The sequence below is a fragment of the Equus przewalskii genome, chromosome 19 (assembly GCF_037783145.1).
Source record: "Equus przewalskii isolate Varuska chromosome 19, EquPr2, whole genome shotgun sequence".
NCBI classification, from domain to species: domain Eukaryota; kingdom Metazoa; phylum Chordata; class Mammalia; order Perissodactyla; family Equidae; genus Equus; species Equus przewalskii.
The window spans coordinates 17505380-17529931 of NC_091849.1; the positions used below are offsets into that span (position 1 = coordinate 17505380).

The window sequence follows — 24552 nt, forward strand, 5'->3', positions numbered from 1 at the left end:
AAAATATTAACAGTTGGTAATAAAAATACTAATAACTTAAGAGTAGCACCTTTTACATTAAAGTATATTCAAGTTTCTTCTCCTATTCTCTTTTTTCCAAGACTAGATAATCATAACATTCTCTAGGAAATATCCTCATATTGACATAGATATTATGAATGCCTTGTTATCAATCAAAGGGATTAGAACAGTTGAAATTAGTTGGCTACATCCATCTTTTTTTTCCCTTAGTGTTGTACATTCTCTGAGTTTGGACAAATTTATAATGACATGTATCTACCATTATAATATCACAAGGAGCAGTTTTCATTCATAAAAATCCTCTATGCTCCACCCATTCATCCCTTCCTCCCCCCAACCCCTGGCAACCACTGATCTTTTTACTGTCTCCATAGTGTTGCCTTTTCCAGAAGGTCATATGTATAGTTAGAATCATACGGTATGAAGCCTTCTTAGATTGGCTTCTTTCACTTAGTAATATGCATTTAAGTGCCACATCCATCTTTACGGTAGGAATAGCCTTGCCATAGCAAGGTACACATGGAAAATCATTGACTCTCACTCTTCCCCAGATAGTGCTTGGATAGATGTCACTCACTTTGCTTTGTGACTGGGACTTGTTGAGGTTCTTGTGCTGTTCAATCCTACTTCTGATTGACTTATTTCTTCATTAGGTGTGATGATATATTCAGTCTGGTTACAATCAAGTTGAGCAAGCCTTGGAGCCAGTCTTGTTTATAGGTGGTCTTGCACATCTCTGCTTCGATGCATATAAATTGATCAAATAGTTTTATTTGTACATGGAATTTGTTTTTCCTTACAAGTTCTGGGAAGATGCCCCAGTATAGGTCCCATGAATTGACAATTGATTTTATTATTCCTATCTTATAGATAAAGAAACTGAAAATTGGAGAGGTTGAGATTTGTGTAGGATCACATAGACTGTGTTGCAGCTTCCTCATCTATAAAAATTTTTCAATTCTATAATTTTTTTATTGGGATGAAATATATAAATAAACATAAAATTTACCATTTCACCCATTTTAGGTGTATAATCCAGTGGCATTAAGAACATTCACAATATTGTGCAGCCATCACTACCATCTATTGTCAAAACTTTTATCACCCCATGCAGAAACTCTGTAACCGTTAACCAGTAACTTCCCGTTCTCCTTTTCCCATAGTTCCTGATTATCTCTAATCTACTTTCTGTTCTAAATCTTTGGCTAGTGTAGATATTTCATATAAGTGGAATCATACAATATTTTCCTTTTTTGTCTGGCTTCTTTCAGTTAGTATATTTTGAAGGTTCATCCGTGTTGTAGCGTGTATCAGAACTTTCTTTTTCTGGCTGAATAATAGTCTACGTATATATATCACATTTAGTTTATCCATTCATCTGTTGGTGGACACTTGGATTGTTTCTAACTTTTGGCTATGGTGAATAATGCTGCAGTGAACGTTGGGGTACAGGTATCTGCTCGAGTCCCTGCTCTCAGTTCTTTTGGATATTTAGCTAAAAGTTGAATTGCTGGGTCATGTGGTAATTCTGTGTTTAGTTTTTGAGGAACTGCCAAACTGTAAAACTGTGTAAGTTAAGAATACATTTAATTCAACACTTTTACTATTGTGAATTATGGAAGGATGTTAAATTTGGAAGTATGTTAAATCTGGTGGCTGTTTGGTTCAGCTCCCTCATTTTGTGAAAAAGGAAACTGAGGCCCAGAGACATTTTGATCTTAGGTGATTTTGGAAGGCAATTTGTAATTAAGCAATTCTTCATTATGATCCATTACAAATAATTATTTTTAGAAAATAGACATTCCAAGTAAGAGTAAGTTGAAGTTACTACAGTGCTACCTAATGGAATTTACTGATTGTAATAATATTTATCGAAACCGTATACCTCATGTTTATGTAATAGACTTCGTGTTTACCTCAAACTCCAGGCTTACCAGCTAGGTGACTTTGAGGTCTATGCCATGAAAATATTTTATGTGGAACTGTTTAGAAGGGAATCTTGGGGTGCATTAATGCTAATATTGTGAATAGGTTAAATGACTAACTGGTGGAAGGTAAAACTCATTGACTTGGGCTCTGAGATAGAATTGTAGAGATTTTCGTTGCTCTGAAAAAATGTAGAATCAGATTAGTGGCAGTGCTATATCTTAGTTATAAAAATTATCATTAGTTTTGTTCAATTCTTATTGCCTACCAAGTGCTTTTCTCAGTTTTTAGTTTGTCATCCAGCATTTTAATTGCCCTCTGCTTTATGTTACATATATGATCAGCTTGCCTTTTATGTCTTTGTTTTCATCTAAGTCTTTGTATGGAAAAAACCTTTTGAATAGAAATGGGCCCAAATCATCACTATGTTTACGCAAAGCAGAGAAATGCTGTTTGGCATTGATTGGTTATTCTGTGAATCCACTTTCCATCCATCTGTGACTTTTCCATTGGCTACGACTGTGTTTGCGGCTCTCCCTTTCCATGTCTGTCTTCCAGTATTAACAAAGAAAGGGGAATGCTAAGTTTGGCATGTGTTAGTGATTATTGCTTTACTTTCTACTGGTTCTCAAAGCACATGCCTGATGATTAATGCTAGAATTTTCCTTGTCTCTTGTTTCCAGAATCTTTTTCAAAAATTGGGTTAAGATTATCCATTTCTAGTCCTTAAGCACTTTTCCTATTTTGTGTGACCCTGTTTTACTTACTGTAACTGCAGGTTGCCTCAATTCCTTGGTAGGTTCACATATCTCTTCTTGGATATTTGCATTATCACATAGTGATTAGAAACTCTTACAAATGGTTTGAGTGCCATATTGTTCTCCTTCTAAAAAAGTGAAGGAAAATAGGAGTTGTTTTCCTGTTATCTGTTAATCTTGCCACATTCATTCGTGTATTCAATATGTACTTATTTGTGTACTGAGTATCTGTTATGTGCCAGGTGCAGGTCTAGATGCTGCTTTAAGCTATGATTCCATATTTCTTTGAAAGCCCTTTTGTTCTCAGCATTTCTCACAAGCCTTTTTTTCATTTTGAATCTTAACATTTATGAGATGGCTCTTCAAGTTTCATCTCAGTCTTTTATTTGTCCTTGGTGAAATGCTCCCACCGTCTCTTTTATATCTGATCATTCAGGTTTTATCTCACTACTAGAGCTCCTTGTGTAGTTATTTGGTTTCTTTCAGTGCCTTTTCAAGACTGGGTGATACTTAAAGACCTTACTGTCAGTTCAGTTTTATTTTTTAACACCTCCCATCTCTCATTAGTCATCTTCCTTTTCATAGTTTCTGATCACAAGGCCATTCTTATCATCTGTGTGTGTGTGTGTGTGTGTGTTTTTTCTTTTTGAGCCTGCTTTTCTGGTGTTTTGTGGTAAATGTATGACTAAGTCTGGGCTTTCCTTCCTAAGCTATTCTGTGCTTTCAGATGATAACACTTTCTCCTCCCCTTCACGCTTCCTCAACTTTACCATCCAGTTCTTTCTTGTTGATCAGTTTTAAATCTAAAACAGCACCCTCTAGAAGTTTCAGCTTTCCTCTGAAAAACTAAAGTATCTGCAAGAAAAGACATTTCTTAGCAGGTAGGGTGAGATTTCTGTAGAGGACCTAATAAGAGGTACAGTGTTAAGTGTTTGCCTCTCCCCATGTGCACTTTCTTCATCTATAAAATGGGTATAATAATGGAATGATTATCCTAGGGCTGGAGTAGAGAATAAATGAATTAACAGTGTGTCTGTCACAGTGTGCGTTCAATAAATCATTAATGCTCTTATTGTTCTTGTTATTATTCATCACTACCACCAGCAAATCTTTTCCCCTGTTTTCTAAACTAAACTAAAAAGCATCTTCTAGGATCCAGATCATACTTTGGATTGAATATATATTACAATAATATCACTTATGTTTTTTTTTCATTTCAATCCAAATTTTTTCCAGCATGTTTCCATCCGTAATTGTCCTAGATTCTAGAGAGTTGTATAGAAACTTGATAATCAATGCCAATTCCGTACACTACCTCTCATATCAGTTTCCTTCATACAGTGTACTCTTACTGTAAGCGTGAATCCACCTTCTCTGACCACCTCCAAGTTGCTGCTTTAAAAAGAAAAGGCTCCCATGGTGATAGAGGGAATTAAAATTTATTTAATGACATGATTATGTTTTTACATAAAGAATGGTATTCTAGGAGTAAAAAAGCCCTGATCCCATCATATACTTATTAACCATGAATTATGCAAACTCCTAACTTCTGTGGGTTTTAATATAATAGTATTAGACCAGATAACCTCAAAAGTTGTTTCCAAATTTGAAATTCTATGGTTCTCTTCAACTGCCTTGAGAGTAACCCCTCTACGGATGGCCACCTCTGTTTGAGTATATTTACTGTAGCAGATTTATTCTGATCAGATTAGTTTAATTGCATTTTAACTGTCTGCATAAGACCTTCGTTCTTTGCGATATCAGAAAGCAAGTTCACTTTGGCATAGTTCAAAATGCAATGGATCATAAAAGTTAAAACAATTTGATTTATTTCAGCTGATAATTAAATTAGCTTGGGTGCATGGTGTTTCCTTTAATAATAAACATTCATGTGATGTCTTTTTTGGCAAAGTCTTGCAATGGTAGAGAATGGCAGAAAAACACTCTTGTCAGTTGAGAGAATATGCAAGAGAATAGAAAAGAAAACCCTACATATCTAATGCTGATAGTTCCAGGTGGAAAACCGAGAGGCTTCAGTCCAGTTTTTGAAAACTGAAAACAATCACTGGGGTCAGACGTGATCTTTAGGTCTCATGGCAGTTTTATTTTCTTACAATATTTCTATTTCCCAATAATTGTTGGAATACAGAAGTGGAAAATAGTTTTAAATAGCATTTCCTTCCTCACAAAATTTACATGAAGAAGCAAAGTCTTAAGATCAAATAGTCATGGGGCTTTACTTCAGCAATCAATTCTGATTTTCATAAGTAAATTCCACTTCAAGTCTGTGAATTTGTCTATCTCTGATGATAGTGTGGTACAATTAATCACTCCTCAGTCATATTCATGTTAAAGTGTTGGGCGCGCTATTAGTTGTGGGCTGATTTACACAGATCCCTGGTTTCTCTTTTTCTGGATTTTTGAACTTTTCCCCATCTCAAAGCCACATGAAGCTTTCATCAGCGCCAATGCAGAAGAAATAGTTGACTATGCATTACTTTATTTTTTTCCAACTTTGGAATAGAAATTTGAAAGGGGAAGAAACCAAACCTTAAACATTTTGGGTAATTGGGCTTTTTGTTTATCTCCGTAATTACTGTGTTTCCTAGGCCAAAAGCCAGGAGGTAGAATTGAATGCACGATAATAATAATAAATGTTTTAAAGTCTCCCACTAACCCTGTGGGGCCCTGCTTCCTCTCAAACTCCTCTCAGATCGATGGTGTGGAGGAGAGAAAGAGAAGACAGCTTTCTCATGTGATAGCGATGTGGCTACCACCTGGTGTCCACCAGTCTGTTCCTTTTTGGCTTGGGTTCTGGGAAGTCCTATTAGCTGCCACGGCTGCCAGTATCTGATGCCCCTTCAGCATTTTTTCCTTTTCTACCAATCTGGCCTCTTGGCTCCGCTTGTGGTACACTCTGTACCTGAGGTATATAAAGCAAAATTGTGCTCTTAATGGCATATTGGAATTATAATAATTTTTAAAAAATAAAACAAGTCTTTTAGCTTCTATTAACTTGTATTTGTAGCTGCTCTTCTAGGAGCTGGGCTGAAGGGCAATCTGAAAGACAGATGTCATGCTGTGCTCAGATACCTTTTTAGTATAGTCTGGCTGGACTTCTATGTCTGGATCCCTGTACCAATGGAGGAAGCCCTTCTCCAGGAGGCTCCAGTATGCCCTTGCAAAAATCTCTCTGGGCATTTGTTTCTGTTCTTCAGAAATATCTGAATGCAGGACCGAACAATACAGAACCTTGCCATATATGCTGTCATTATCTTTTATTACCATAGGGAGTTGATCACAGATACTGTTTCTTACTCTTCTGTTATGTTGCTTCATTCATTTATTCAATGAATACCCTGTTCCAGGCATCTTTCTAGGTCAGTGGTTGTCAACTGGGATGATTGCATCCAAGTGCATCTCTACTAGGAAATCTTGATAGTTTTCACCTTCAAAGCGTGCTCCAGATTTTCAGTGCTTCCACTTCTAACCTGTAATCCAAGGCATCATCTTGGATTGGATCACCACAATAGCCTCCTAACCCATCTCTCTGCTGCCACTTTGTTCTGCTACCATCCATTTTTCTGGCTAGAAGATAGACAGGGTGATCTTCTAAAAATGGGAATCATCTCATGGCAGCCCCCTGATCAAAGTGGCACCCCCTTCCAGTGGCTTCTCATCATGCTCAGGCCTTATCCTCCTAATCTGTGACCAGGCCCTTGACTGCTGTTCCCCAGTTACCTCCTATGACTCTTCCCTCTGCTCACTTAGTTCCTCGTAAAATTGGGCAGCTTTATTACATGTGTAAATCTCTTCTTTTCCATTATTTGGATAAAAGTTGGAAATCTTCCAGATCAAAATCATGTGTAGATTAGCTGCTTATAAGGAGTTCAACCTATAGACTTAAATGTGATTTCTAAAAATGTACAGCTGTGAATAACCATCAAAAGCAGAACTAATGTTTGCTAGTGTCATCTGATTCTCACAAATGTAACAATCCTAAAGGCTTACCTCTAGCAGTTCTAAGCAAATTAATAGTTAGTTGAAAGAGTGGAAAGTATGCATTCGAGCTGAAGGGTCTCTGTCATGAATGAAAAATAGAGAAGGCTGATAGAAAAACAAGTTATGTAAGTATTCTTTGGGCCTTCAGGCTCAGAGGCACCAATATACCTTTTCTTCTCATTCAGAAATGTCCTTCATGAATTTCTATAGAAGACCTGTGTGTGGCTGTTTGACCACAAGGAGTAAATCTCTTCAGTCCTGTCTATCTCTCCAGTAAGAGAAATTGGGTTACTACTCCTTTGAATGTTCCACCCTTAAGGCCTTGTTAACTTACTCTGCTCCTTACTTTAACATAGAAATAGAAAGTTGAGAGGACTTTCTGGAATTTGGCTAGATTTGTCTCTTTCCCTTAGAATAGCTATTTACTCTGCTTTTAGTGGTTTATCAAGAAGACAATGGCACAACTCCTTTGGCAAGTATCTTACATAGCCGGAGCAGTGTTGAAAAGCCGTAGGTCAAGCTCAAAACCTGTGTAAAAAACATCTGTGCCCAAAAGCCAACATTACATAAACAAATGATACTGTATTGCTCCTGTGGGTGCCTCCCATAGTGATGGACATTTCTCCAGGCTTTAATCATGTCCGATTTTAACTAGCAGTGCTTTCTTTTTATTTATATTACTTAAGAAGGGAGCTGATGGGAGAGGGGGGCTCTGTTTGAGAGAAGTAATTGGTATAAATTAGTAGATATCTAATCTTTGTTTTCTCCCCTGACCCTCTGTTTTATAAAGGGAAACATTTTGATCTGCTGGGGTGGACAGGAATGCACTGGGTGCATCCTGCCTGATTGGTGTGGTGAGGGATGCTTGGAAGCCTGGCAAGGAGATCCAGAAATATCTACTTGTGACATGCTGTGGTTGTAGGTGGAAGAAACAGCCTGTCCTCTAGGGTAACTCTCACTGGAGTTCAAGATCCCAGACAATATACAAGAAGCAATTAATGAACAGTAAACTAGAACATATAACCAAATACTCTTAGAAGAAGAAGATGTGTATATGTGAGTGTTACTTGAGGTATAAATACCTGTCTGTATATCGGATGTTCAGGAAGTGGAAAGATGGGTCAGAAAACACGGCTGAAAGACTGTCACTATTCCGGTTTTGATTTCTCTTCTTTTTGTGCTAAGTTCTGTTGTTTACCTGCCCACTCTGTGCTTTACACTTGTCTGTGCTGGAGTAGGTTATATATTTATGTATTGTTCACTCTCAGATTTTTTCGCAGGAAGAAAGGGGTCTGATGTATAGTGTTTGCTAATTTCTGTGGTGTAAATACTTTCCTCATGGCTAATTTCAAGTAACCAGTGTGATGTCTCTGAATGAAGAGTTGGGAAGAGATGCAGCTGGTTCTTGTGAGCTGGCAAGAGCCACTCAGGACATGGCTGTTGGTGTCCTTGCTCGGGGTTTCCTTTAAATACAGAACCTTTTTTCTGATATCCGGAGGGAGACCGTTCTTTCACTTTTACACCTTCCAGACTCTGGCTGCCTACAGAGTTGCTATTCCAGGGAATTTTAATTTTTTTAAATCTCTGTTTATGTGATGCTTTAGCTCTTTCTAACTTAATCTCTTTGTGTTTCATCTCAGCGTGTGTCATCTGCTTTGCACCGTGATCAGGACAGACCAGTTTTACCTCTTGATTTTAGAGCTGATTAAAAGGGGAAGCTTCACTGTGGGTAAAAAACTTTCTGTACGTTAAAATATTTCTGTATTTAAAAAACTTTCTGTGTATTAAATATTCCTTACCTCCACCCCTAAGATCTGCTCACGGATACCTGTCAACAATTTCGTTTTCTTATCTTGTGGGATGCTCTGTCAGTTATTACATTGCTTGTTTTTTTACATCACATTGTTTTAAATGTCTCTTTCCCTTTTCATACTGTGAGATTTCTGAGGAGCAAAGCCTCTATTTTTCATCTTCATAGGCCCGGAGCCTCTAACAAGTACCTGAAATCAGTCATTTGTTGAATGCACAATGAATCATAGACATTTGCCTAATTTTCAGTCTTATCATCACAATAGGTCAGGCTTGAAAAAGAAGTTTGGAACAGTTCTAATTAAAGTGAGAATTGAAGCTTAGTCATGGCATGAGTTCTATAAATAAGTAAAATGTGGGAGAAATCTAGGACTAAGTCTTAGGTACCATCGATAGACGGGAGCAAAGGAGGCAGTTTTGATGATAAAGGAGAGAGGAGGACTGTGGGAAGAAAATAGAGAGGGCAGTGCCTTACCCACGGGGATAGAGTTACAAGAAAAGTATCAGACAGAGAATGGATTGAGAAACATTTACTGGATGTGACTAGAGGGATGTTAGTTGTAACTTTCAGAGAGCAATTTATTAATGTGTTGAAAGTTAAAACTTTATTTTAAAGACTTAAGGAGGCTATGAAAGGATACGAATGAGAATCAGTGAATGTGGATCACTCGTCCAAGGATTGAAATTAGATATGAAGTAAAGTGGATGTTAGGTATAGGACAGTAGGGTTCTAGAAGGGGTAATTATTACTTATTTTAATGTTAGAAAAATTTTTTATTGTTGCCCTTATTTATAAGTGACACTTCATAAAGGAGGTTCAATTTTGAAAGTACTATATGTAAAGTTTCGTGTTTTGCCAAGTTGACATCTTTCCAAATGCAGAGAGCCCTAACTGAGGTGGGTGGAGATGTATGGTCTAATATAGATCATAGCATACTTTGAACACGAGGACTGATGTTGGATGATTTTAGTGTGCTATGCACGTCTGTTGATGAGAGCACCAGAAGAGAATGGAAAATAAATTCCAGTGCAAGGCAATTCAAGATGGTATTATAAGTCCATTGTTTGCAGAGGAGTATATCTCTGCTTTTGAAAAACCCAGGAATTACTGCTTTAAATTAATAGGTAGCATCCCAGCACTGTGTCAGGTACATGGAGCACACAAATAGGACAGAAATAGCCCTTGCCTGCAATCTAAAAAGAGAAAGCCCATCTCCATGAAATGCACAGAGAACAGCAATGAACAAGATGTGGATTCTGTGACGCCAAAATGAAGACAAGCACAAGGAAGTAGGTCCTTTAAGAATGGATAGATGGGCCATGACTTGGTAAAGCAGAGAGGGGATTTTTTAGAGGGAAGGAAAAGCATAGAACAAGAGTTATTTATGTATCTGGAGAAGAAGGTCACACAAAGGGGAAATTTGAATATGTTTCAATGCTATAAAAAGTGAATGATTTTCCAGAGGACAGCTTAGTTGCAGAATTATTTTATAAGTTGTCTTGTTCGTATGCCACGTTGAAAGTAGCCTTTTTAAACTAGCTTTTAAAAATTATAAAAGTTGTATTGGTTCAGGTTTTTTAAAATTCAAGTTTAGTAATAAAGCAAATCTTTGCCTCCTCCGCCAACCCTCCTGCCCTTTACTCAAGGGCAACTGTTATGTTTCTTAGATATTCTCCTGGAAATGTTAAAACATATTTCTATATATACATGTTTTTATAAACGTAGTTCATTTCTGCTCTTCTTCAATCTACTTTTGTTGACATATCTTAGAGAGCTCTCCATATTGTCACATTGATTTACCTTATTTTTTTAAAGCTCCATTGTGTTTAACTATATGGATGTACATTATTTGTCTACTAACATACATAAAAACCTTATTGATCTGGAATAGTGTGTTAACTTTTTAAAAAAGTTAATGAATAATAAAAATAAATTTTTGTTATGGTCGATAAGGTTTTCTACAGGCTAATGTATGTGGTATATATTTTATTTCTATTTATATACAGACATTTCCATGTGCCTCATGGATTTAGAATATAGAATGATAAAATCAGTGGGTTGGAAAAGACTTTAAAGGTCCTCTTGGACATGGTGCTTTAATCCTCTTTATAAAATATCTGCCACATGAGAGGAGCAGTCCTTGTTTGAACTGGGGATTTGCTCACTATTACTAGAGGTAACCTCTTCAACGAAGATGCTTTTAGCTTCAAGGAACAGAAAACAGCGAGGGCATTGAATTACCTCTCACACAGGAAGTCCAGAGGTAAGCTGTCCCAGGTTTGGTTGATTTAGCAGCTCAACTTCTCTAACTCACTTAGCTTTCACTCAGAGTTCCAGGATTGTTGTCATGGCCCAAGCATCGTAACTTCACACAGCTGTGTTCAGAGGCAGAAAGACCAAAGGGTGTTTCTTCCCTGTATCAAGGAGGACGTCCTATTCCAGAAGCCCCCTGGTGGACTTTCCCCTTCCTCCCATTGGCCAGAATTATGTCACATGCCCAAGCCTCAGCTGCAAGGAAGGCCGAGAAAGCAAATTTCTGGAATGTTCCACCTCTATAGAGATAGGCAAGTCTTCTCAGTGAGGAGAGTTGAAAGGAGTTGGGATAGATATTGAGTAGAGTAGAGTTCGCTAGAGTAGCCAATTTCATTTCTGGATAGAGTCAAAATCTATCTCACAGTAACTCCACTTTTGGTGTTAGTTAAACTCTATAAGCTATCCCTAAAGAACAAGACTTCTAGTGAAAGAAATAAGTAGGAAGCTATAATGTCTCTCTTCTGCCCCTTCCTCTACTCTCGTGTACATGGTCATTTATGTACTGTCATAGTAGGGAAAAGTTCAAAAGATCACTGTTTTCTGTGGCTCAGACTCTTCCTTTGCTTTTCCTTTGGACTCTTGTGTCATAGCCACACTGCATACTAAGGTCCTTTCTTTATAGGAATTCATCGAAATCTATAGTTGCTCCCATATTTACTGTTTCTGTATCTATTGTGCCATTCCAGATACCTGAAATAAGTTGGTAGGAACAAGCAAGTCAGAACATCTACCAAATAATTTTAATTGATTGGAGTTATGAGGACAAGTTGCATCCTTGTATCTTTTTAAGGTGATCAGTAGTGATGCCATAAATTTTAACTATAATATGTGTCTTAACTGTCCTTTCCTTTCCTTTCCCTTCTTTATCATCACACTTTTAAAAGATCTGTGATGCAGAATGGATGGTAGGTAGATATTTGATGTGGGAGCCCTTAGCTCTAAGTTACATACTAGGCTTCAGATCTTTGGGCTTAGTATTTGTGAAGCAGTTAGAAGAGTTTGGAAGAAAATATAAATGGTGTAGGAAATAAAAGGTTAAGACCTTGGGGCATATGGGTGTCACTCTCCCCTTGACTTTCTAACTAGCCTGTCTCAGAGTTTTAGGGATCTTAGAGGGTCTGTCTCTCTTAGGGTCTGAGGATCTGTGAATCATAGGCTTCCCTTTCTCTGGTTATATTTAGCCCATCGTTACCTAACCCCTGCTCCCCAGAGTGATTAGATAAGTATGTTTAAGGGTGCTCTTTTTGAATGAAAACCCATAATAAGCATAGATCCAATTGTTGCATTTTCTAGGTGAGACGTTAATGGAGATGGTGTTTACTAGAACAATTCAGACATTTTTTCCCTGATACTGAATTTGTAAAATTATTGCCTTTAAAACTAAGCTCATATTTAATACCTTCATTTGTTCTTTGTACTACCCTTTGGGTTTGTTTGCTTGCTCCCCTGAAATTTCTAAGAATCACAAGCCTTAGGATATTTAAGGCTAGAATCTCATCAGTTCAAACTTTGCAAAATACATTAGTTCAGAGAAAAAAGGGCTACTCTACCCCTCAAATAACATCATTTTTCACATGATATGTTCCCTTAAAGGTCATATTAGATGACAAGAACACAGAGTCTGTTGTTGAATAGAAAATGGAAAACTGAACAAGATTTATACACACTTGAATAGAAAGACAGTTGTCCACCCCCCAACCGTGTCTTCTTTCCTGCATGCCGCATGAATCGAGCCAATGCAGTATACGACTGACAGTCATTTTATGGATTGTGAAAGTTCTTACCGTTTGTTTTTAGATCATGTAGGTCTTTTACAAATTGTCCCTAACTAGAATATTGATTGACAGCTAATCTGACTTCTTGGCTAAGCGACACCAGACATTGTTTGGTCCCTAAACTGCTTGATTCTTCCTTGATCTTTAGTTTCCCTCTGAATGACAGAAGAAACCTCACTACCTATTTTTCAGTGCCTGAAAGCACAAAGTCTTTTGTGAATTTTGTTTTTCTTTTGCTCTGGTAGGGCCTTCCAGCCCAATTTTCCTCCAAGCTAGTACCTAAAATAATAGTAGAATTGACTAGAGACTTTTGCCTGTTATGAGTGCTGGAAGGTGAGAAATATTCCAAAAGAATTGCAAATTTTGGTTGGTGAGAATGTTCCTTATCTATTCATGAAGTCATGGTGGCCTATTCCATTAGTACCTACTTGAGAAATGTGGCAGGGCTGGGTGACCTTGTAAGTTTGCATCCATACAAAGACCAATAGTAGAAATCACCACCATTGGTTGTACTAAGCTTCCATAGGTGTTAGCCTATACAAGTATAATTGAAGGGGAGAAAGCCTCAGGCTTGAATGAAAGATAGATAGACCATCACATTTTGTTTCTTTATGCTTTAGAAGTTCACCTGGACCCCTACCGAACATGGTGTCCCGTGGCAGACTGTCAGACAGTGTGCCCCGTTGCATCAAGTGACCCAGGACAGCCTGTGCTGGTGGAGTGCCCTTCTTGCCACCTGAAGTTCTGCTCATGTTGCAAGGATGTCTGGCATGCAGAGGTCTCCTGTAGAGAGAGTCAACCTATCGTCCTGCCAACAGAGCATGGGTAAGAAAAGAAACTTTGTCTTTGGGATTACTCACTAGTTTTCTTAGAAACCCCAAAGATGTTGCATGGAGAAGAAGTTATCTTGAGATGGAATTTAGAGATTAGTTATTTCCTACAGAACTTTCCTGTGAAGTGTCTCCGAATTGGTAAGCTGTTAACAAAGAATAACCAAAAAGCATTTCTAAAGGATTTTAGTTATTTACCACCAGAGAATCTTCCAGATACTGCCGAAGTTAGGGTTTCTATGAGTTTTGATTTCTCTTTAGGTAGAGAGGCACATGGTCTGCTGATTCTCAGTAGGAAGTCATGGCTTGTCCAGAGCAATTTGCTCAGGTGCCATAACCATCTCCTATGGACATACCTCGTTCTTCCTGCTTGCAGAGTGGTGCAGAGATTATTTTCTTACGTGACTAAAGTGTTGGCTTCTGAGGTGTGCCAATCATATCAGAGAGAACACAGCAATAGAAGCAATAGCCCTTCAGTGTAGCACAGTGCTAAATTTATAGGTGCTTGAGAAAAAGAGCTTATCTCTCAATACGTTTATGCTCTGAAAAGATGGTGCCAAGGTTGAGATTTGTTACGATGAGAGGCAATTAAATCTGTTACCTTCCAGTATGGAGGGTTTTATGGCAACAGCAGGGCCCAGAGTGAGAGACCTTTGTGTTTGATCCCTTGCTTTGCTTGAGGCTATGGCTGTTCTGCAGCGGCAAGAACAGAAATACCAGTGTTATAGTCCAGTTGGCTTAATCACCCAGCGCCCTCAGAGTGTGTAGAACCATTCTTCAGGAGCAGTAATGCTACCTGGCTGTGAGACTGTGCTTGAATCTCAGACCAAACAAATCAAGAGGAAAAAAAGCTCTAATACACGTGGCAGGCACGTGCCCTCTTAGCTAGTGCTTTGTATGTTCTCCCTGCCATGGCAGTAAGGTCTTCAGGTATCACAGGACAACGTAAAGATCCCACAGGAGAGAGGATTGAGTTCTAACATTAATACTTGGTATCTGTGTGATGTCCTGCAAGTCACTCAGCCTCTATGAGTCTGTTTCTCTATTTGAAAAAAAGGGAGGATTAGAATAGTAACTGTCCCACTGCTATATAAGGTTATTGTGAGTACCAAATACCATTGTAGATTTGACAATACTTTGCGAACCTGATGTCTGTGTGTGCTGAGTGGTGGTTTTGATGAACTAAAGTGCGACCCAGTGCTATGGCTCACCAAGCCCTCCTTTTCACCCCAATTTGTTCGCCTATTTTCTGTTCTCCTTTAGGCTGTGAGACTGTGCTGGCCTATTCATCTGTTTGCAACAGGTCTTTTCAATGAAATTGGGCATTTGTATTATAGAATTGATTATTGACTCCCCCAGCCTCCTCTATTTGTTGACTGTCACTCGTTGCTTGAAGGGGATACATTCTGAGAAATATGTCGTTAGGCAATTTAGTCATTGTGTGAACATCATAGAGTGTACTTACACAAACCTAGATGGTATAGCATACTATACACCTAGGCTATATGGTACTAATCTTATGGGACCACTGTCACACACGCAGTCCGTCATTGACCGAAATGTCATTATATGGTGCATGACTGTATTTGGACAGGTCATTAGATCATCTATGCCCCTTAGGTCCTGAGCTAGTTTTTATGCTGTACAACAGACTTCTTGTCCTTTTTATTCAGGCAGTGTGTGCTCAGGGAATAAAATAATAATTTGGCAAAACAATGAGTTAAATCAGCTGTGGAAAATACAATTATATTATTCACACAAAGCCAATGATAAATAAATTAGGGTTCTTTTTTATTTTGAGTTATCTGAACCACTAATAATCTGTATCTCTTCTATTTTTACCTCCACCCTTTTCCTCAGAAGTGAATTAAGCAGCAATAACGAAGAGTTCACTACCCACCCATCAGGGGCGCTGGGAATTCAGTTGACCATAAAGTTGAGTCCAGAAGGGCATTCTTTAACTATTTAATTAATTAGAGTCAGCCCGCTCTTCCCACAGCTCTGGTTAGTGTACACCCTTGTGGTCCTAGCTTTTTAAAAAGTCAGGCAGCGTTCTCAATCCCCACCCTATAATTTTCATCCGTTTTGTTTCTAGGGCCCTCTTCGGGACAGATGCAGAAGCCCCCATTAAGCAATGCCCGGTTTGCCGAGTTTATATTGAACGCAACGAAGGCTGCGCTCAGATGATGTGCAAAAACTGCAAGCACACATTCTGCTGGTACTGTCTCCAGAACCTGGACGTAAGTTCCCCTTGGAAGAGTCTTCTCTGATGGTCTTTCTCCATATCGGATCTGTGCAGAAGCCAGTATCCTACAGGCTTTCCTTTTAAAACATTGAGGCTATTTTTGTCCTGCAAAAGAAATTTGTGTCTCTTAATGAGACTTTCTGAGCCTGCTGTTTTAGATATCTATAAAACCTCTCCCTGATTACCTTAGATGTGTCACCTTAGTTGTAAAGACAAATTTTTGTTTTAGGACATTTCCTGCTTTTTGGTCATTCCCTCATTCTAGTATGTAAAGGGCTATTAGTGTGTTAGTTTTACATTGCTATTATAACAATTTACCACAAACTTGTGGCTTAAAACAGCACAAATTTATTACCTTTGGTTCTGTACATAAGAAGTCTGACATGACATGGGTCTCACTGGATTAATATCAAGGTGTCCTCAGGGCTGCATTCTTTCTGGAGCCTCTGGGGGAGAATCCATTTCTTTGCCTTTTCCAGCTCCTAGAGGCTTCCTACATTCCTTGGCTTGTGGCCCCTTTCTCCATCTTCAAAGGCAGCAACATCGCATCTCTCTCACTCTTCTTCCATAGTCATAGCTTCCAGAGTCATTCCCTCTGACATGACAGCCAGGAAGCTTCTCTGCCTTTAAGGACCCATGTGATTTGATCAGGCCCAATGGATAATACAAGATACTCTTCCCCATCTCAGGGTTTTGATTTAATCACATTTGCAAAATCCTTTTTGCCATGTAAGGTAACATATTCACAAGTTTTGGAGGATAGGCCATGGGCATCTTTACAGGACCAATTATTCTGCCTACCACAATTAGGTTGTTTTCCTCTTTTTGAATTTAAGAAAAAAGCCGTTCAAGGCAATGGTGACTCTTAAATAACCATCTCGTTGTTTGGCCTGACAGCGGTATTGCTACTGTATTGTCAAGCTCCCCTTCCCAGATAAAGGGGTGTAGTCTAATTATTCTTTTTCCTCACCCTTCAGGAAGCATGTCTTCTCAAGTTCAGGTGCAGTTTCATTCAGTCCTGTGCTAAGGCTAGTGGTAACCTCAGAGTTAAAAGGTAGTGTGAAGGATTGGTGAGAAATCTATGGTTTTCAATTCTAATGTTTTAAAGTTTGGGGTAGCATAAGTTATTTGTAGATATTCCCTATTTTGGCAATTTGGACCTTTAAAATATGTCCATATCAGTGTAAATCCTCAGTCATGGTTGAATGACCACTCTCTTCTCAGCTTTTCATTTTAGTTGCTTAGTTTGCCTCAATTCGATAAATAATTTGTGTCGTGCTTTGGTATCATACACCCTCAGCGAGTGAGCGTGTGGTTAATATGGGATGCATCCTGGCCACCACATGCCTGACTTTTACCTGAAAATGAGTTAAGCTGTTTAAGATGATATCCAGGAGCAAGAAGCTTAATCAGCTGGATGTCAGTGTTTCAAGAAGAGGCATAAACTGAGGAGAAGAAAATTGACATTTTAGGCCCCAGAAGCTCAGCAACGCAGGTTGAAAGAAATGTTTTCATTCTTTAAAAAAAATTTGTTTATCATAACCCCTTGAATTACAATTATGTTTGATATTTGAGACCTCTCATCGTTCCAAATGAGTGGTATTCTGGATGCGGATATGACTGATTGTACATGCTTTACAAATGAAAGAAATCTTTTTTGTTTTCCTTCAGGTTTAATCAGAATATTAATTGGGTTCGTATCCACAATGAGGCCAAGCCCATGAGGTTCTCTTTAGGAGGCAAGAGTGAAGGGAGTAAATATGTGCACCAGATCGCTCCATCCCTTGGCTGAAATATGTTTGGGGTATGGTGTTGCAAGGAACACATTGTTCTGTCACTTGTGCTGCTCTGGTCTCGAGATGAAATGGAGCAGATGTTAAATGTCTACATCTTTTTCTGGTCATTGTTTTTTGAGATCTCATTTTCTCGGTTTTTACCCGGGGGTATTGGCCTGTTGGTAATGATGTTTTTCTGTAGACGAGTGTTCGATGTCAGATGGAGGTGTTGATCTTTGTTTATAGGAAAGTTTTAGAGCATGGGCCTAGGAGAAGAGCGACTGTCCAAAAGCCCAGCCTGAGACAGACACCACAGTGATTTTGAGTTTGGCTGTGGCACTGAGTTTGTTCCTGCCTTGGTCCTCATCCCTGCTGTTTAGAGGATGAGGTATTTTCAGTCTTCTGCTTTGGGAACCTCAGAGACTTGTCCCTCAGTTATCTCTTCTCTCTCCTGTGACTTCAACTTCCGCTCTTTACTCTCTACTCTAGCATATCCACACATTCAAGTGTCCCATTTAAAAATGAGTAACACTTTTCTCAAGCCTCGGTCTTTCCCCTTCTACCATTCTATTTCTCTCCTTCATTTTGGCGCCACGCGTCTCAAAAAAGCATAATCACATCTAGTTGTTGACACTTACTTACCTCCAATCATTGTAATATACTCAGATTGCCACCTAGTCACACCCTTCCAAGGCTTTGAGTGATTTCTTTTGGATAAAATCCAATGGATCCTTCAGTCCTCATCTTACCTAAATTCTCTGCTGCCTTTGAATCTTGACCACCTCTGTTTCAGTGATACCATCTCTTCTGGTTTCTCTTCTATGTTTCTGGCCACTTCTCAGCTTCCTTTCCAGGCTCTCCCTTGACCCATTTTTAAACGTTTGTTTTCAACAGCCTCTTTGCTTCTCAGTCTATACTCTCTCCCTGGGTAATCTCATCTACTTCTGTGATTTCTTCCACCTCATGTACACTTATTCCCGAGTCTTTTTTCCAAAATCCAGAAGTTTTTTGAACAGTACTGCTTGAATGTCTCAAATCTCTCTCAAGTTCAACATATCTAAACTGTGGTCATCATCTTCCCAACCAACTCCATCTCTATGTTGTCACTTCTCTCAACAAAGCCACTGCCTCCTACCCAGTGGCTTTCCCCTCCTCTGTGATTTCTTCTCCCTCCTTCCCATCTAGTAAGTTACCTTCTTAATATCTCATGACTGTGTTTTCCTCTTCTCCATCTCAGCCACTGGCATTTTGTCTCACTTGCTTTACTGCAATAGCCTTTTAGCTGCCTGGCTCATGGTCCTCTCATTCCGTATTGCACTGTTTGCTAGAGCTACCTTTTGAAAATAGTTGGTCAGGTCATTAATCTTTTTTAGACTCAATCAAGAGCCTTGTTGATTATGATCTGTTTTCACTTGATGATTTATAAAACTACTGATTAAGATTACAGGCTTGGAATTCCATAGGCCGTCATTAATATCACCAGAAAGAGCCTTTGCTTCCACTAAGGTGATCTGATGTGATTAGTGTCCATCTTTCAGTTCAAAACTGCATGTTTACTGAAACCTCTCTCTGTTTTTCAGAATGACATTTTCCTCAGACATTATGACAAAGGGCCATGTAGGAATAAGCTCGGCCACTCAAGAGCCTCAGTGATGTGGAATCGAACACAGGTACCCTGACCCCAAAAGGAGCATGAAATAAACCAGACTTATGATGGCTTAAAAAGCCCACCACTCATCCTCCCCTCTCTATTCCCTACCTACCCCATCCCAGCCTGGGAGGTTCTGGGGAGTTCTGGGGCAGGGCTAGGGAAAGTAATGGAGCAACTGCCAGAAGTTAATTCATGAGTGCAATCCCCTTGGGGATAAGTAGGGGGGCAGGGCACCAGAGGAGCCAAGTAATTAACAGTGACCTGCAGAATGAAGGCAGATGTTCTTTCCTCCTGAAAAAATGCTAGAATGACTTTCCTAAAGCCCTTTAAGGCATATTTGCTGTGAAAGGCAAGGCTCTAAAATCCTTTGAGTCCCTGCTGGGGCTTAGATCCGTCTGTACATACCATTGTGTGTTTATGTGGAAGGTTCAGAGGGAGTCTGGTTTATTTTTAATAGTGTTTCATATTTATTAAAGGCCATGTTCCTTTTGAGGGAGTCAGTGTTAATAGCCTAGTAATCATTATTAACATACCTATGAGACTGTTGAGGAAACTCAGGTAGAGAGAGAGCCAACACCAACAATTCACGATTATTCTGAGCTTGCACCAGAACCTGATTTAGCATTTGGGTTGTTCTTCTCATCTTTGATTTAGTGCTTGGTATCTCCCTGGTTTATATCCAGTTTAGAGCATTGCTGGGCACTGACTAAAGGGGCCCATAATTATAACTGTTTTTTTGTGTGTGAGATGGCCTCTTGGTCAGTTCTGCTATAAGAAATTACCATAGTCTGGGTGGCTTAAACAACAGGAATTTATTTCTCACAGTTCTGGAGATTGGATATCTGAAATCAGGGTGCCAGTATGGTTGGGTTCTGGTGAGGACTCTCTTCGTTTACAGATGAAGCTCTTCTCACTGTATCCTCACATGGCAGAAAGCAGAGAGAGAAGAAGCAAGCTCTCTGGTGTGTCTTCTTATAAGGACAGTAATCCCATCATTTGGTCTCCACCCTTGTGTCCTAATTACCTCCCAAAGGCCCCCATTTCTAAACATCATTATATAGGGTATTAGAGTTTCAACATATGAATTTTGGGGAGACAGAAACATCCAGTCTATAGCTGATGGTATAGTCTACATAGAGGAAGATTTAACTGCTAAAATGGGTTTTTCTTCTACATTTCCAGGTGGTCGGGATTCTTGTGGGATTGGGCATCATTGCCTTGGTGACTTCACCCTTGCTGCTCCTGGCTTCCCCATGTATAATCTGCTGTGTCTGTAAGTCCTGTCGGGGCAAGAAGAAAAAGCATGACCCATCCACAACCTAAAGATTTCTGTTCATGTCATGTGCCACAGATGTCTGGGTTATACGAGACAGCACAGTGATAAAACCCCACTTAGTGAACTCACCTCCTTCTCCTTGCCAAACTTTGGAAGTGCCTCTGTGTCCAAACCTTGAACTTGTCTGCCTACCTTCAGTATCAGAAAAGGCCAAGCACTAGTGTGTATGTTCCTGTGTAAAGAGAACCGGGTTCTACAGTCCAGGCTGTGTCTCTGGAGCATGTTGAAGCTTTGGAGGTGCTGAGGAGGAACTAACACGTCAACATTTTATCATCTGAAGGATCGCACTGGACTGTTCAACTCCGAGCCAAATTCAAGGAGCCTGAGTGAATATTCAGTATAATAAATGTGTTGCCATGGTTGGCAACATACATTACAACTGAGAAGCCAGTATATCCTGTGTTGACCACCATGAGAAACATGGGGGAAAGCTCCCACGTAGGAGAGGAAGGGATAAGACTGTCTAAGGGAAAATTCTCATAAGAGCTATAAAGCAGGCTGCTTATCTTAGGAGTCAATATGGTGGCTCTGCCTCTGCCAGCTACCGGGTGTGCTTTCCCAGCATTCCCACAGTGACTTGGCAGAAACACAATGGTTTTCTCCTCGTGTGATCTCAGCTTCAAGCAGGAGAAAACTGCTGTGCGGAGGGAGTTGTCCCTTCCCAGTAAAAGGGTTGCAGCATGTAAAACAATATGGTCTGATTTAGTCTCTCTCCCTTGGCAAATGTAACATTTTTAAGGTGATAAACTCTTCTCTTAAAGCCAGTAGCTGCAGTCTACAAGATTGTTTTATAAGAAGTCTGGGTAGAGTGGCAAGGTTCAAAACTTCGTCATAGATAACAGAAACCTTTCTTGAGCTCTGTGTTCATACACCCAACAGATCTAGAATTGGACCTAAAAGTACACACCAAAAGTGAACACGAAAGTCCATATGTACATCTAAAATCTTTTGCTGCCTATCTAGAATTTCTATCCATTGGACAGGCATGGATATACCCAGTAGTACACACAAAATAAAGGTTTACGTAAAAGCCATTCTATTTTTCCCTCTATCACTAATATGGTTTAATATAAATCACCCTAAAGGTTTTTTGCGTATTATATATGTAAATTTTGGTTGCAAGTTCATAACTTACCCAAAAGTATAGATTCATAAACATAACTCTTTTAAAACAATACTTAGAACGATATCATGCTGTCTCAGTTTGTAAAAACACTAATTGATAATCAAGTTTACGTATTTTCAAACAATTCAGAGCAGCTCTCAGCAAAGTTTTGTATTGCTCTTTCAGCATCTGTTAGGGCAATCTGAATACTTTCCGTATGAACGAGGCACTGATAAAACAACAACAAAAAATATGTAAGAAGTAAAATGTAAATGCTTTATGTATCATAAACAGTTTGGATTTGTATCACCTCATTGTGACTTACTTTTCCCATCACACCTTTAGTTAGATTTTGAATAAATGAGTTTTGGAAAGACAGTAACTTTTTCTCCAGTGACAGGATTCCATAATTGCCATTAACAGTGTATCCTGGTGCTTCATGAGAACATAAAAATGTTGATAGAGAGCTCTCCTTGAAGTCAGGGACATCCTGTCAGGAACTATCAGGACCTATACTTTCTGAGGTAACTGGGTAACTAGATTATTAAATTGCTGCTATTCCGGACCTATTATTAAAGAATGATGCTTTTCCTATGTAATGGAATGTATCCTAAATGGGGATGTGTATATTTAAGGAACTTTAATTCACACGTACATATTGATATCTGATACATGTATAGTACAGCTGTTGGTTGTGTACATTTTTATTTCCAGTTTGTACAGAACATAGATGAGAACTCTGGGAAAACTTTTGAATGGCAACCAACCAAAAACATTTTTAATCATTTATTAGAAATTTCTCAATGTTAAATGTCTTTATTTTCCTTCAAAGCTCTAAACACTTCAGAAAAAAAAAAATCAGTACCCTCTTCTATCAATGTATTTCATATTAGGATGAATACAAATGTACATGTATTTGAAGAATTTGCTTTGTCTTACACTGCCTCCTTATAGTAAAGGGCATTTATAACTGCTCAGGGGATCACAGGAACTCAACCGAAATTGAATTTTTGTCTCAAGAATGTCAGTAGTGGCAGTGTACTCCTCCACTAGTAAACTTTCTGAGCTTGGTTTCACAAAGAATCTTTAAACAGGGACTGATTTCAAGAAACCTAAAACGCTGTGTTTTCAGAGGCAGAGCTCCTGAATGTGGAGTAAAGATGGAAGGAAACATCTCTGCTATTTCCTTGGCGAAACGGAAGGAACTTATCTTCTCACAGAGATATTGTAACAGAATTAGCTACTTTTTCATGGGGGATAGGGGAGTGAGGGTTGTTTGTCAAGTAGACTTTAAATAACTTAAATAATTTAAGTTTTTAAATGTTGCAAAGTGCCTGAAAAATGTTGACTTTTTCCTTAAATAGCTAAATGAATTGGCCTGTGTGAGGTGGTCAGAATCAACAGGTTGGCAGATTAAACCCAGATCTCTCTCTGGTACATCAAAGGGCGAGATTCAAGCGCATCTAGAGATTTTGTTTATAAAGGAGAGAGCTGACCACTTTGATAACAGAAACTGATGTTTGCATTTTGGATAATTGGCGAGCAAAAGAGTTTAATCTGTCTCCTTCCTCTGTTTGTCAGCTTTAACCTTTCCTAGTGATTCTCTTTCCTTACTAGGAAGAAATATGGGTCTACATAATAATGTTTGGATGGGTGGCAGAAATCTTTTTATGTTTAGAGTGGTTTAGTGTGCTTGAAATATAAATCAAAAATCCTTCACCAAACTGGAATCTAGATGTAATAACCCCCCATCCAGAAATGTCATTGGATGTAATGGCACAGCCTCTAGCCGCTGCAGGAGTTTTTCTCCCATTGTTAGGTAGGGAGGTGAGAAGGAAAGCCATACGGAAGCAAATTTTAGAATCTTAGGCATCCTATTTGTTCATGCCATGGATATTTGCTCCAGACTTGAAATCTCCATTTTGAGAGAGGCCTTTGGAAAATGAGTAATTCACAGTGTGAATTTTCTTGTAGCCTGCATCAAAAAATCTTATCTATCCAGGTTTGAAAATCTACATGTTCATTTGAACGTAAATGACTGTTGCTTGGAACCCCAAATTGTCTCCTAAACATTATTCAGAATCTAAATGTGTGTTACTCTAGCCTTCCCTACACAGTGCTTCTAAAAGACTTTCTGTTCATGAATGGATGCCTTTGTGTATATAGAATCATGTACATATGTGTAACTTTAAAGACAATTTCAGAATGCCTTAGATGAATGACATTTTATCAAGCTGTCACAATTGATATCTATAGGCTATTAACATCTCATGTTGAAATCATGATCCAGAAAGTTTTGTTATGTATTTAAGAAATTGCTGTTGTATTATATTTTTGCAGTTATGTGAGAGGAAAATAGCAGTTTTAGTCTCTCTAGCCCCAATAAATGTGGAGCAGGAAATCAAGTGTGTTAACTTTTGTTGTGTTGCATGTTTCTAGTCATGTTCAATTTTACCATTCAGGAGCCAAGTGGCTATTAAATCCGAGGTTCAGAATTGACAAAAAATACCCAAGTCTGCAATATCATTTATGGAAATAACTCTTGCTGCCTTGTTTCTTAAAAATAAATGGAAGCAAGTGTAATGTCTTCACTTGTTGCAGACTTTCTTGTTGTGCGTGTGATATTCCACACTGCCATTGCACAGGCATTGATCATTATCCAGAGAAATAATCAAGGCCAGCCCAGTGGCGTGGCAGTTAAGTTCATGCACTCCACTTCAGTCGCCTGGTATTCACTGGTTCGGATCCCAGGCACAGACCTACGCACTGCTTGTCAAGCCATGCTGTGGCAGGTGTCCCACAGATAAAGTAGAGGAAGATGGGCACAGAGGTTAGCTCAGGGCCAATCTTCCTCAGTAAAAAGAGGAGGATCTGTGATGGATGTTAGCTCAGGGCTAATCTTCCTCCTAAAAAATGAAAAATAACAATTTAGGTCTTTGACCCTTCTAGTAAAAAATGCTGGCAGGCATCAAAGCCACTAGTTCTGTAAAGTAAGAGTTGGACTC

General features: G+C 39.0%; 1 protein-coding gene across 10 annotated transcripts in view; it reads left to right on the forward strand.

Moving 5' to 3' along the window:
* RNF144B (ring finger protein 144B) overlaps window positions 1–23948 on the forward strand; it is a 167847-nt gene extending 143899 nt beyond the window's left edge. For all 10 annotated transcript variants that reach the window (XM_070584141.1, XM_070584139.1, XM_070584138.1 and 7 more), the window contains 4 exons: window positions 13226–13430; window positions 15531–15675; window positions 19036–19125; window positions 20289–23948. In XM_070584141.1, the coding sequence (XP_070440242.1) occupies window positions 13226–13430; window positions 15531–15675; window positions 19036–19125; window positions 20289–20429 (581 nt within the window). In that variant the 3' untranslated portion in view covers window positions 20430–23948. The remainder of the gene's footprint in view (window positions 1–13225; window positions 13431–15530; window positions 15676–19035; window positions 19126–20288) is intronic.
* Window positions 23949–24552: the final 604 nt, after the last annotated feature.